At 26.7% G+C, this 16110-nt stretch overlaps 1 protein-coding gene across 2 annotated transcripts in view; it reads right to left on the minus strand.

The window, feature by feature from the left end:
• Positions 1 to 16110, minus strand: part of LOC132928512 (cyclic nucleotide-gated cation channel alpha-3) — a 100741-nt gene that overhangs the window by 8357 nt on the left and 76274 nt on the right. For both annotated transcript variants that reach the window (XM_060993247.1, XM_060993237.1), the window contains exons 3-5: positions 8027 to 8211; positions 4303 to 4834; positions 2340 to 2987 (exon numbers count right to left, since the gene is read on the minus strand). In XM_060993247.1, coding sequence (XP_060849230.1) covers positions 2340 to 2987; positions 4303 to 4834; positions 8027 to 8211 — 1365 coding nt within the window. The remainder of the gene's footprint in view (positions 1 to 2339; positions 2988 to 4302; positions 4835 to 8026; positions 8212 to 16110) is intronic.

Genomic DNA, 16110 nt, shown 5'->3' on the forward strand with positions numbered 1-16110 from the left:
ATTTTTGGCGTCACCATTTTTTACACTATAGATATTGATATCATAGTACTAAAGCAGGGGTCGGCAAACTGCAGCTCTTTCGATCCTAAGTTGTGGCTCTCTAGGTCTATATGCAAAAATAATTATTTTATTTGGTATTTAAAAATAAAATATATTTTATTATATATATTATTTTACATTATATTTTTGTGGATTTCAAAAATATAAAATGCCTGCACAGTCCATCGCAATCAATTAAAATTAAAAGTGTGTTCCAAACTTTCCAAATGCATGAAAAGCCAATGCTCCCATTGATGTAACCATATAACTATATATTATTCAATAACTGTATTATTTATTATTATTGCTAAAATACTTGAATATGTTTCGTGCTAAAAATATTTGTATTTTTTTATATGAATAAATATAATTCCGTGTATAAATTCGTTTATCTTAAATCAAAAATCAATTATATATAAGCAAATATTAAAACATTGAAACAATATTTTTTTGTGGCTCTTTAAAAACTGGAAAATTATAGTAATTGTAATTTTTGGATATGCTGTCTCAAAATGTTGCCAACCCCTGCACTAAAGGATAATATTGTTGTGCCTATATACACTATATTTTTACAGAGAATAACACAGCGTGTTTAATTCATCTTATTTACAATAATGTAAGATCTATATTCAATATAAGAACACCCTTATAAAATATATCGAAAGAAATATATTTTCCTACTAAATAATATTATTACTTTTTGTTATGCGTGAGTTGAGTAACTTTTTGCAATCTTCACTCGTCTTAAGTCTAAACAATAATCTATCGATTGATAAATAAATTAATAGAGATAATATTATACGTCTGTACCTTACATATTATTTTGTTTATTATATATGATGATTACAACTAATACAAGAAATACATGACGTGTATGTATAAGTTACATGTTATTAAAATGTATTCACGATTTAAAATAAAATATGCGCGTGCACGACATATTTGCAATTGAAAATATTATGAACAATTTTATCATAAATATAATAAAGTGAGCGTTTATAGTTTTTATAATTTTTCAAGCGTTTCATTTGGAAAAAAAAATCATTTTATGATCAGTGTGCTTGAAAATACGAAAATGATTAAAAGCTCTTGGAAACCCTTTTGCGGACCATTAAGCCTCAACTTTTATAATGCGTTTTTGTGACGACGATCATTACTTAGCCTCACATTAATGGGTTCTAATACAGAAAACTTATCGTTTTTTTGAGCGGAGTATCTATATTTTGTAATGAGAATTAATCACACAAATTTAATTTTTAGTTTCATAATATTTATTGAAGAAATTTACATTTTTAATAAAAATGAAAGGTTTTATTCGTTTTTTAAGATGATAAATAACCTATTTTTTATGTTCAATAAGTATCGAGAAAAAAGAACAACATGATTTTAATTTTAACGGTTAAATTATTATAATATTTGTTTTTATATTATGTTTTAAATTTATATAATGTATGTAAGTGTAGAGTGCTTACGCTGCGTTCATTATTGTATACATTTAAATAAATCATTTTTCAGACAGATGAATATTTTTTAATCATAACATTTAAGTCACTACAATAAACTCATAGTAAGGTCTAATTAGGTATTTAAATAGATCAAGGTATATATACGTAATATTAAGTAAAATGTAAAAATACTTTAATTAGCTATTACAATTAAAATTAAAATGATTTCGAATAAGTATAAACACCTATTTTATTTGAAGCAATTACAAAACTTCTTTTAACATTTTTCACGTGTATAAAGATAATATTAAACATTTAATTTTTTGAAATATGTTCATAATATTTTTTATTTATATTTCGAAGTACTTCTGATAATGTACACAACTTTTGTTAAAATTTCGTAGCTATGTATAATTTTTAGTTTAAAGTACAGATTTAAGATTTTAATTAATTAGGTGCATAATATAATATAGTTTATATTTAGGTTCTACGATTTTGGTATAAATATATATATATATATAGATAGATTTAATAGTTAATATTAGATTAAAGTTCAAAGTATCAGTGACATATTTAAGAGAGATTATAGGTAAGATCACTACCCTCTTAAGGGGGGCTAAGAGTTAGAAATTGGTTTTTGATATGTATTTATAACGACAAATAATATAATAACATTGTCAAGTTACTGTTAAATAAATTAAAATAATCAATATTTTTCACTCATTTTTCAGTTAAAATAAAGTATTAAAAAGGTTGACTAATGTGGTCGAGCTTAAATACGCCACTGATGTAAACTGTAAAGAGTATAACATTTTAGATAGAATAAATAATTATTCTTTACTGCTTTCGTCTTACCTTGGAATTCTTTGCGACCCGCGCTCACGCTCACCACTATACTCGCTACGTGGCCGAGAACGGTGGCGAACAGTAGAAGACCGAACAGCAACTGGCATATGACGAACGCGTACTCGCCATTGCTTCTGGGTTTGGGCAAGTCACCGATGGTGGTCAACGCCAGCGTGCACCAGTAGTAGCTTTGTAGGTACCGCTTAACCGTGTCCGTTTCCTCGGTGTCCGAGTCTGTGTATACCCAATTCTTGCTACCGAACCCGTTGTTTTTGTAGATTATGTGGTAGAGACACCCGTTCCAGTGAAATATCACCAACAAGTAGTGGATAAGGCTACCGGATCGGATGAGGTTCGGGTAATTGGTGTGCCGTTCGGTCCGGTCCATGAACGCCCAGAACCGGTAGATCTTTACTATCCGAAATGATCGGAGTATGGAGTTGAACCCTATGGACAGATAGAGGAAGTCTAACGGCAACAGGCACAGGCAGTCTATATAGAACGTAGTCGAGTTCATGTAGTGGTTGCGCAGTTTGGCGGCGTCAGTCTGCAGCACGCCGTCCTCCAGGTAACCCGTGCGAAAGTGGAATAATATGTCTATCACATAAAGGAGATCGCATATATAGTCCAGACAAAACCAAACCACAATTGTATTACCTGCGAAAAAACATTTATATTACTATTATTTTTGTAGGCATACCTATACGGTACTATGCCCATAATATTATGACTACGACCGAAGTACATTTGATATTAAATAAGCGGCGGAACAGATTACTATCATCTGTATCACGCAATCCCGTTATACACGAAATGTTTATAATGTATATATCAAATGCACTTATGAATTGAAAACGAAGAGATCAAACCGTTACACTGTACAAGAACAAGAACATGTACATAATATAATGACATTTATGTCAAATGAAATTGATGGTTCAATAAGATTTGAAGCCACTAGAAATAATTTGGCACTGAAAGTAATTCAAAATGAACAGATAAATGGTTTGATATTTTTACATTTGAAAATGTTGAGTTTAATGTCAAATCAAAATTCAAGTTATGCAATTAGTTTAAAGAAGATGGTATGATTACACCTTTTTAGTTAAACTTTTTTTGACAAGTCACATACTTGAACGGTTGAGCTACAATATAACTTAAATATTAAGGAGGAGACACTAATGGTTTCTGAGTTGATTGTTAATATTAACACATACTATATTTATTTTATCAGACATATACTGAAATTAAATATAATTAATCAAAACAGAAAAGTACAATTTTTAAATAATATATTATTACATTTTATAGTGACATTGATTATATTATATAATCTAATTTATTCTTTCAATGCATAATAGTTAATATTTCTTAAAAAAAGTGAGAGTTGTATTTGCGTTAATGTACGCTTTGATTTCAGATGTTAGAACCAAACATAATTTTACAATGTATATAATATTATCTTATTGGTTATTTTATTGAAATGTAATTTATGGACATGTATTGTAGTATATAGTGTATAGAAATTGTTCTAATTATGTAAATATGAAGTAGGTAATTAGGTAAGCTATTTTCTAATTCCTATGTAAGTTTTTAGGTTTTTTTTCATAGATTAGGTTATTGTGGTTTTTTGATTATAAAAAAAAATAATTTAAGCCTTATCAGTCTAAAATTAAGTCTTGTATCTCAGTGTTAGTAGTATTTCAATAAAATATATCAAATCACGTAAAATTTATCGAACAGGAAAATATTCTATATAACCATCATCAATTACTACGTATCGTATTCGTATACGCATTTGAACGTCCATTCGACCAATTTTTGAAATACGTCTTCATCTGATACAGGGATATGTAAATATTTTTTTCGTTGTCTAAACTTCTTCAATATGTCAAACATTGTTTGAATTTGGTTAGATAGCTTAACCTTGACCTATTACTTAAACATTCTTTATTGGACAAAAAAGACTTACGGTTTATTTCGCTGAACGCGAACCGATAGATGATCACCCAGAAATTGTAGAGGAATGCCATAGACACGACCATATTCCAGTAGTAGCAGAGTTGTCCGGCGGGGTCAAACACAAACGACCATCGTATGCCCTTGACTCGGTCGGATGTCCGGTCTCTGTACTGCCGAGGACCGCCGTTCTTTTGCCGGCCACCATCGAAACAGATGGAACCGCGAGCGTTGTTGTATGACGCCCTACCAGTCGTGGTGCTGCCACCACCACCACCGCCGCTTGACGCTGCCGCCGCGGTCGCGCCTGAAGCACTTCCGCTTCCGGTGTTACCCCCATCACCACCTCCGCTACCACCGTCACCTACCCCAGCACTGGGGCTATCGAAGTTGACTCGGCTCGGACGGTGTTGCCCGGAAGACGATTTGCCGCCCGCCTTGGCCGCTATGTCCGAATCCGAGCTGGCTATGCCACTCGGCAGACAACTGCTAGTCTGGTTTGTGTAAACTGGTGTCAACGAGTCTCGGGAGTGGGAAAAACAGGTCTGTGTACACAAAAAGGGTCAGCAATTAAAACAAATCTGATATTATCTCATCTCTAAACACGAAAAGGGACAAATGGACGTGGCTGTTTGGACGTGATATCATTTAGACGCGACTGATTGGACGTGATGTCACTTAGCGACAATTGTTGGGATGCCAAAAAAAAAGACGCACCAGATTTTACGTTTTTACATCGAACTTGCTATTAATTAGCATGTATTTGCACGACCATTTTTAGAACTCTTACGATCCGTATTTTATTAAAATACCACAAGAAGTAACGTAGTTATGTGAAATATTTATACTATATCATATAATTAATTTATAATAAATATTATGTCTAATGTGTTTTATTCAAATAACTTTCTCGAATCGTCGCATCGACATGGATTTATTTTGCGCCTGTGACTAAATTAAGATATCGTTTTCCAAATCATTGGCCATAGCACATTTATACATTTTACTATTGGTACATTAAGTTTAAATATTAAAAATAAAAGTATTATTGCGCCCGATTTCTAACAATAATGATTTAAATAAAAAATGTATAATATTTAATTTTCATATATTATCCACTGGTAACTACTTTATAGGTTAGGTTTATTATAGCAAAATTAATATAATATAATATTTATACATGTATTAATATACACTTTCATTTTACTATTACAATTTATGAATAAATCTATGAATTTAATAAATCATAATATTTATATTATTGGTTAATGTGTTAAATATAAACCTTGGACATATTTTTCCTTCCCTAACATCATTAATATGTGTGAATTATTTAATCATTTAGTTTTCATAATCGTGTGTTTGGAAAACTTTCTCAGACTGTCTATTTTATCTTTTCAAGACCACGCGATCTAATTTAGTATTAATATGTGTCTATTTATTTACATAATATTGACTCATTCAGATTTATTTTTCCATGTTTGATAGCTGAACAAAATTATCAAAGACAAACCAATTTACTTCTTTTTTGGATACAAAAAGTTTGATAAAGCATGATCACTTCTCAAAGAGCGTTGGTTCCGATGTCAGTATTCTTACTAATTTTACTGATTCAAAGAGAATAGCAAAGAGTAAGTAATTTTTTTCTTGTAATAATAATTTAATCAACTTTTGTCTTAACTCTACATTTAATGACAAAAACTGTAATTATATACTTCAAAGTTTCATAAAAAGAAAACGGAAGGATATTTTTGAATTAGTTATTAAATATATGCCAACGTATTTAATATTTTTTAGTACTCGGATTTTCACTGTATAGTAAAATATTAGTATAATATAATAACCAAAAGTATAACGGAATACTGATACATAATTGAATTGCAGCATATAGTGGCTTAAATTTCTCTACATAACCTTTCATTATTAAACATTAATAATTAGTGTACTCAGTATATGAAATGGGGTATGTGTAAATTAACTCTAATGGTATAATGGCTAAATACAATATTATTAAACAAAGAAATGTATAATTAGATTATTCATCAAGTTTGAACTTTCGATAAATACGCAGTTCTCATTCAAAAATAATTGTATGATATCTACCTACAGATATTTAGATGCGTATACCCATTATTTTCGTATAAATAAAAATTACTCAGTTATTATAATTAATCGAAAGATAATAATTGTATAAAAAACGTCGATATTGTAGTTACCCTATTTCAACTAACCAGTCGGATATGATTAGAAACACGATATTTAATTTTTACTAAAAATAAAAATTGCTATACTATCGTAGATTTAATATGGTTTGATATAGCAAAACGATTACGTTCTATTAAACCGTATAGAAAATATACACTTTTAGTATATGTGCGATGGATTCACATTAGAGCTGATTCACATTTGATATTTTTGTTAAGTAATTTATCTTTTCTAATACAAATGTTTCGAGACAAAAATAATTGTATTGAAAAAATAAACAATAACGCATCTATGTTTTTATTTGAGTGGTCAACAAGAATAGCAGTAGTTAATGGTATCCAGACAGTGAGTTCACAGGGAAAATTTATTTCAACTCCCTACACAACTCATTCTAGAAGTTATCCGGGCACGTACATACGGCATCGTGTTCAGTTGTGGTGGAAAACGTGGTCTAGTAACTTATAAAATACATCTATTGTTCTCTTTTTCCTCTATAAAATGAAGATTTCTGGATTAGATTCGATTTAATCGCCAACACTATATAGTCTCTGGTCAAATACGACTCGACTGTGAATAAAATAATATCGTTTCTAAGTAGGTACAAAATAAACATCAAGCGTTTATTTATTCACAATTGTACAAATTTTAATTCCATAAAATTTAAAATGAGATCAAAAGCACTAAAAAATTTCAAAAATGATATTAAAAACATGTATATGATAATATTAATGTGTATTATATGGTTTAATTTTGTTATTAACTGCAATTCGAATCAAAAATGATGTAATGTTATTAGCTTATAAATCATAAATATTAGAAAAATATGTTCTCTCTAATGTTTGTGTATGTAATAAGATAATAAATTATATAAATATTGTGTTCGTCCATCCATCCTTTTTTTTTGTTTTTAAATAATACTTTTAAATTACTAAAGTTTGTTTTAAAATTCAATAATTTATTTATTTATATAGAAACTGATTTAGAAAATTATGCGAGCTATCAATAAACGACATAAAAATTCAATTATTATGAAACTCAAAATTTAAATAAATTAAATACGGTAAAATTATTGCTCGTACTAATAATTGTATTAATATTTATCGTTATACAAACATACAGTTAATTTTTTCATTGATTGAAAACCTGATATATATATTTTATAACCATTATATTATAGTAAATAAAATAATAATAATAATTAATCGATATAAAAAATATGAATATATTTCGATTAAATATATATATTTTTTTTTTTTTGATGAATTGATATACATTTTTGAAGAATAAATAGTTTTTGGTAGTTATTATAAAAGTAATTTTAATATTGAAGAACTATATTGATTTATTTTGTATTTAGATATTCATAAAATACTATAACTTTTAAATTCATAAAAAAAAAAAAAAAATGATTTTAAATAACTAGTGCGCAAAATGTAAGCAACCTATATATTATAAATATTTTGAGTGGTTAGCTTTAGAGTTATAATTGTTTATCAAAAAAAAGAAAAACCATAAAAAGTAATTAAACTGACCTGAGGTGGTTTTCGATTAACGCCAAATCTACATCCTACCAAGTCGAGTAAGCTTTGTCGGCCAGCCGAAAGCCTAAGTGATTCGACACTGGATTTAGTACCAAATCTTACTGGACTCCCAGTATCTAATCTTGTGCCAGATATGCTTAATCGTTCGCCAATCCGCCCTGTGCTGGTGATCGTTCCTGAAAAAGTGAATAATTTTTTAAAAATGGCACGAAAAAGTGTCAATTATAGAGTTGGATATGGTATAAGAGCAATTCTCACTAAATCATTATTTTTTAAGTATAAATAAAAAAAAAATTTAAGTTTATTATTTCATTCAAATAACTATTCATTAAAAATGCCTGAGCAATTAATTTTCTACCGACCAGTCCGACCAGTATACTTAATAATTTATTTTATACATTGCATATTACGAATTTAAAGCAGTGTTGCAAAACAAATACCAATATTTCAGTTTTTAATAATATACTTTGTATTAAATTTTTTTGTACAACGTTTTAGAAACTTAAAAATTATTTATCAATTTATATTTTGTATATGAAAAAAGAAAATTCATTGAAAAAATTGTATTTATTCTAAAGAAAGATGGAAAGGATTCATATTTATTGCTAGTCGTTTTGACGGTCTGGAAAAACAAACGGATATGGTTTATGACCGTAACGTTTTGGACCCTTCCGGCCAAACATTATTATTTGCGCTTTTTGCTATTTATCATACTTTTTTTTTTTAACTTTGATCCTATGTTGTTTTTTCCCTTCATCCTAGTTTGTAATGTGATTTTTTCATAGTAAAGGCAGTGGAAAAAGAATCGTATAACAAATAATGTAAAAAAGGAAATTGATCTAAAACAGAAATGAAAAATGCATAAGTCTTGTTTTAAACAAAAGGTTTCATAAATACTGAGTTCATTATAAACACAGAAAAATTATATTTTAAAGAATGTTTAGACCGGAACACGCATCAGCTGTCAGCTGTATAGAAGGTTTTGAGCTTATCGTGTCATTGATTAGGTCACTAATGTATGTAGTAAAATTTAATTCAACGAAAAAATTATTGTATACTAAGCGAAAGTAACGGGTGGACATGCATATTTGTATGCTATATTATAATTACATTATTATTAGTGTTTTATTAATTAAGTAGATTGAACTATTTTTTTTTCAAAAACGTGACAATTAATAACTTATAAGTTAATACTTAGTTTACCATAGTATGGTATGGGTAAAATATGTTTGTGCTAAATAGATTACAATTAATATAATTTTTTTTAAAATACTATTGTATTTAAAAAATAATAAATTATAATAGGTAAGTATACATAATAATTATTATAAGTGGGTTGCAGGTATCTTTTTACATAATTAAAATTTTTTGAATTAGGTAAAACAAAACAAGTTTATATTATTTATACTGTTACAAATTTTTGATGAAAATTTCAAGTTTAAATGAAACATAATTGATTTTTACATAACAGCAATAAAACAAAGCTGGTGCTATTTTTATTTCCCATATTTTTTGTTAGTTTTCTTTATCTTTAGAAATTATTTTTTCTTTTAGTATCAACTTTATTTGATTTTATGTTAGAAACTACCCTCAATGTCGAAGATTGCTACAAACTTACAGTTCTAAGACGTGATAATAGACACACAAAAAAAACATCATTTTAAAACCAAAACATTTTAAGTATCACTGTGAATAAAATATAGTATATAAATACAATATTTGATATTCCCATTGAATTGCATCTATTTTAAACACTTAAATTATTACCAACCAAGAAAACTTCGAATTAATTTAAATTATTGTTTATATTAAGATAGTCAAGTATGCACAGGTTATTGTTTGTTATTAATTTCTTGAGAAGTAGGTATGTTCTTAAAGTGTCATTTTGAGTTACGCATAGATCGATAATCTAATAAGCTATTGGTACTTTATAAAAATTAAATTTAGACATGGTTAAAATATATTCTTGTAATTTCCTTAAATATAAAGACAATTTTATCAATAGATTGATGGGTAGGTATTACACGTTTAATACTGTTATTATTATTTTTAAAACGTTGTGGATTTAATTTGGGATTTAAATGTTTGTTTGAATTGGAGTAATAGAACTAGAGACAATGAACACTTTATCAAAATTGTAAGTCACTGCAGTCATTTATTAATTTGCATTAAGGGAAAATGGGAAGAAGCCTTCTTAGCTATATTTTCTGCGGCAGGTTGGAATTACTGAGATTGATAGTCGGCCCGAGTATATCTTTGCGTTTTAGCCTTTAGGACATTTACAAACTGCCAAAAGAATTATGCAGAAAATGCAAGAGATATCAAAGTCCCTATCACAACCCTCTGCCAACAAAATCCTTACATATAAAGAGAAAATCCGTTACGGTTAACAAAATGAGAAACCGTTGCCAAGACGATGTACTGCATAAGATAACACGCTTTAAATGTGTTCAAGTATATAGCAATAAGAATACACTTTAATGAGTAATAGTAAAGTCTCGCTCATTTAGTGAAGTATCACTGAAGATTATATCTAACAACAATATATATCCAGAACTATTTAATTTTATACTTGCATGTATCACTATACATTTATTAACGTAAATACAATTTTAATAAGTTGATAAAATAAATATTTTAAAATTTTTGAGCTGATAAAAAGAGCTTATTATACTAGAGCCTATTTAATTTATTTATTTATTTTTTAAGACGCATTTTTAAGCAGATTGAAAGTTAAGAAAGTTTTATATTAAAGTATTAAACAATTTATAGAGTAAATTTTAAATAAATAATATGACCATACCATTTGTCCATTATTTTAGTTTTGAGTCTAATGTAAATAACCGTCATCTATGAATTGATTTTTGCATTTTAAAATTGATTGCAATTATTAATACTGAAGTATAATATCGCATTTGGTTATTTAATAAATATTTTTAGTTTTTGCTTGTTTCGATGACACAGATATTTATTTCACTGTTCATATACGTATTTCGTATTCATAACATATTCAATTATTGTCCTTTTTTGTGCATAGTATCAAAGTTTCGATTTCGTGAACGAAACAGAATACAATAGGTGAGTGAAATAAATTTTAATAAAGTAGTGGTCGATAGGTTGGTAGCGGTATGATATATATACTGGTATCCGGCATCTGCTACATCCGGCCATGGGGCAAGCAGCGTAAGAAAGTGATGCACGAGTCATGTCATCACTCGTCTTAGGAGGGGAGTGATTGGGAGAGAATATAGATTTGGGATTTTCGTTTAATATCAGTAGTACCTAATAAAAATAACTCGACATCGTCGTCCAAACTCCAAAATATATAACTTACTGATATATCAGATATGATTTCATATTGCAATACGTGTGTTGTCAATTTATTGTCAACATCATCATCATCATCATCATCATCAACATCGCTTTTTCGTCGGGCGGCCATACTAATATTATATGCACTGTGCAGACTTGAAAATTTCAACTTGATAATAATCCTCCTACTAGCTTATTATATATATATAATACGAGCGAAGTCTTCGTCAACTGTAAGAAGCTATACGATTGGCAATATTCGTCATCGACAATTTTTATTATTAAAAATAAGGTTCATATTTTATTCAATAGTTATATTCCGCAGTTCCGCACATGATTGTTCATAGTATTTTTCCATGTGGTGTATTCAATTGTTGTTCAGCAGATATACAGATCTGATATCGTTTGAATCTATCATTCGGTTACTTGCGGTGGTAGAGATTGGACGTACGAGTATTGTAATTACAAGTTTTAAAAATCAAACGTTATTATAATTTTGGAGGGGGAGAACTGGCAGATAATTAATTCTGAAACTCAGTTCTCATTTCTTAATGATAATTTTATAATAAGAAATATTCTCTGTTCATATTTTTATGCAAACGACAATGATTGTAAATTTTTTGAATCTATTTATGTGATTAAAAAAGAGTTTATAATATTGTAATAATATCCTTAAATTTTAAACTGTTCATTTTCCTAATACAAAATTTACTTATCTATTAATACATATTACATTTTAACATGGCGTATTAGATTAGCTTTATGGTTTTATATAAAATTTGTTTTTCTATAGTATTTATTATTCGAATATTATGTAAATTATGTAAATCATATCACCATGTTGTTGACGCATTTTACGAGTACATCAAACAAACAGTAATAGTATAATACTTATACATTTCTTTTGACTTATAATTTGTTGTTATGGATCTAAGTAATTGTAATTCAAAAACTATCCTAATAATCTATTAATTATTATATTAGTTATTACATACAACTATACAAGTATTATTACGCATTGAAGATAACGTATGACTTGAGTTCAATTATCTATAGTAATTACTCGATTATTTACTCACGATTCTCTTTAAAAATGTTAAAAATGTTCACATATAAATTATATTTATTTACAGAATTTTAAATTGTATTAATAACTCCTAAGAGTATTATTGAAAACAGTAGGGAATCACTCAGAATTATTTTTTGAATCCAATAATTTGTTGTTGTCAAACATTTTCAAATAATAATTAATAGTGCACCATTATCCTGATAATATAAAATGATTGACAAGTGACTTTTCTATAAACATATTTTTTCATATCATATATAATCTGATAGGTATAAAAACAAATTGGCAAGTTGGATCTATTTGGTTCTTGGTGGTGTCAAAAATAAAAAATTCTTAGTACTTATAAAAATAATTGAGAAAACAAAAATAAATATGCACTTTGTAAAAATGGGGGAAAAAGTTTATTACAAAACCAATATTGTTTTAATTAAAAAATGAATAACTGTAGATATTTCAAATTTTTATCTAATATTCTTTATTATTATATTATATTATATAATATACATTTTAAATTTTTGTTTTTTTCCTGTTGATAACTATCGAAAAGCTTAAAAATTTATCATAAGGATTATGATAATTATATTTTGTTTTTATGAAAATATTAAAAATAATACCGATAGTACATATTATTATATGCATTATACAGTATTTATATATATTTTTCTTATTTGATGCATAGTGATGGATAACGATAGTGTTATGTGTTGTATAATTTTAAATAATAACAAGTTTAACTATTAACAGTAATAGTACCTAAAGTTGAATATTAAGTAAAGTAAAAGTCGGCAGTTTGAACTTTTAACTTTATAGTATATTGTAATCGACAACGACATTGTATTTTTGAGTAATATTACAATATTTATAACTAAAAATATAATAGTTCTGTTGACAATATTGAATAAACTTAAATGGTGAGATTATATTATATAAACTTCAAGTTTCATATTTACTGTAAGGTACAATAAATAATGTATAATAATTATGATGACTTTTACTATTTTATGTAGTGAGTTACCTATTATATTAGATGAGTTCTAAGTTGTAGGCACATTATTTAATTTAACCAAATCACTCAAATTGTGATATTCAAATCATCAAAAATATAAAACTTCATATCATAACGTGTAATCTTGTGATCACCGTGTAAAATCACATAACATTATTTCAGTTTTTATAGTTTCACACACAGTACACAAACTTGATGTAGCGTAATATCCCGATGAAGTTTCGAAAGCATCGAAGGATTTATCTTTACAACGAGTTACTGTTGTTAGCACCGACGTAAAAAGCACTTTCAAATAATATTCGTACAGTGGATTTGATACGTTAGACATCTGTCAAATATGAGTTTTTGTAAACAAACATTTTCGGAAGAACGCATTAGTAAATTTTATAAAACGATGCTTCTTAAACAAAATTTAACTTATAGCGACCAAAAAAAAAAAAAGTTTAAAATAGTGTTTAAATTAAAAATGTTTCGTATTGTCAGATATTTTTTTGTGAATTTTAACCCGTAAATTTAATTTGTTTTAAGTTTTTGAGTGTTAAAACAAACTTTTCAACGTTTCAGTTGTAGAACTGTGATTTTAAACTAGGTCGAGATTTATTATTTACATGGCTATAATATGATGAATTCATCTTATTTATGTTGCTATTTATAACTTTAATGAATTTCAATTTCATTATAATTTCAAATAGAATAAATTTACGAAAATAATATTTAAAATTTTTTTTATTATGGAATACAATAGCATTGTTATCTGTATAAACTATAAGAAAAAGGAATATTGTAATTTATTCGGAAGAAAAGAAACAGAACTTATTATTATTTTAAGTAATAGTGGAGTGTTGTAAGTTTCCAAAATTGATATTTTTGAATTATAACAAAGCGATAAAAATCGATTCCCAAAAAATGATTATTTTTTAATAAAATTTACAATTTTGTTAAAGTTTAAACTTAAATGTCTATATAAAAGAAAATTGTAAATGTATTTATTTCCTATATTTTTTAAATTGCTATACAATGAATTTGTGAAGAATTGTATATTACATTTTCAAGTAGTTTGACCTAAGAAATATCGACAATTTCAAATTACTTTTACATCACATAGGTATAAAATATGTTAAGATAAATGTTGGTGAAATTGTTAAATCCCTATGGTCATTATTTTAAGAATAAATACAAAAACCGTGATTAAAACATGAACGTTCTGAAGATTTTCTTGTTTTTCCGTTGTTTTTATTAGTTTTTTTTTCAATTATTAAAAAAAAGGTTTTATTTTTTAGACCTCAACTCATTTAATTTTATATCTGAAAATACTCATAAAGTTGAAGATTTATGTATATATTAATCTCTCCAATATGCGATGACTGATAAAAAAATCAGAATATAAAAGAGTAGTTTTTTTAAAAATAAATATTAACCATTATTGTTCAATGAATAATAATAAATTAATTAAAGATATAGCGATTTTAAAAATAACCTAATTTGAATTAATTAACAAAGTGGTGTTCATAAATTGAATGCATTTTACGATAACGTTTTGAATTATCATAAATATTAAGTTTGGTCATTGCAAAATTATATTATTAAAGATTAAAATTCATAAAAATTAAAATACTGATATGTAAAGTTCAAAAAAACATTTGCTATTGTTAAACGGTAATTTATAAAAGATCAGTAAATGTAAGGGTTTAGAATATATGTTGTGGCATTTTCTCTTATAAATGTCAATCTATATTTAAATAAATAAATAAAACATGTCTGATATTTTTTAAACGTTTATTGAATAATATACTTATTTAAATATTTTAACACGTGTCCTAACTCGTAATCCAATTTGGTTTTCTTAAGCCAAAATGCTAAATAACAATATAATTAGGAACAAATAATTGTACTATGAATTGAATAGATTGATATCAGTTAGAAGTAGAAAACATTTTTTCCCTTATTTTTTATATTTTTTTTTAGAAAAAAAACATTTAAATCTTTTTATGGAAATTTGTTTTATAGGTATAAAAAATAACAATAATGGACATTGGTAATATTATGTATTTCACAAAACTAAAAATGTTTTTTATACGATGATAAAATATTCACAACTATAATATTATTGTAGTAAAATTATCCTCATTTTGGTAGTTACAGTTATTTCGCTAATTAAAATGTAATTATACACATATATATTGTTATAACTTCTAAACGCAGGAATTTAAATTACCAGGTACTACATAATATTAAAGTACAAGTAAAAATGTCATCTTCATAATTTTTATAATTTAATATTTAGTTGAAACAAGAATACAAGTATCAAGTATATAATATAATACATTAACTGTATTCATAATACAAAATAGTATTCAATAATTTAACCCAAAATATTATAATTAATAACTATTGTTGATATTATTTTTCGAAAGTAAATTGCTTGTTTGTAAGATTAGTTATAAATATTAATTTAACTTCATTAAAATTTAATTTTTATTAATCGAGATGAACTACTTACTACGAGTAGGTATTTATTATTTGTTCCAATTCAAGAGCATCTGTTTGTAACTGATTCATCCATATATTTGCAACTGGATCAGAATTAGTTACACATAATACTATAACACTAACATTTATCAATATATCATAATAAAACAGCAATGATATAAAATAAAAACAATATATATTTCTCATATTATAGTCTAG

The sequence above is a fragment of the Rhopalosiphum padi genome, chromosome 1, assembly GCF_020882245.1.
Source record: "Rhopalosiphum padi isolate XX-2018 chromosome 1, ASM2088224v1, whole genome shotgun sequence".
NCBI lineage: Eukaryota > Metazoa > Arthropoda > Insecta > Hemiptera > Aphididae > Rhopalosiphum > Rhopalosiphum padi.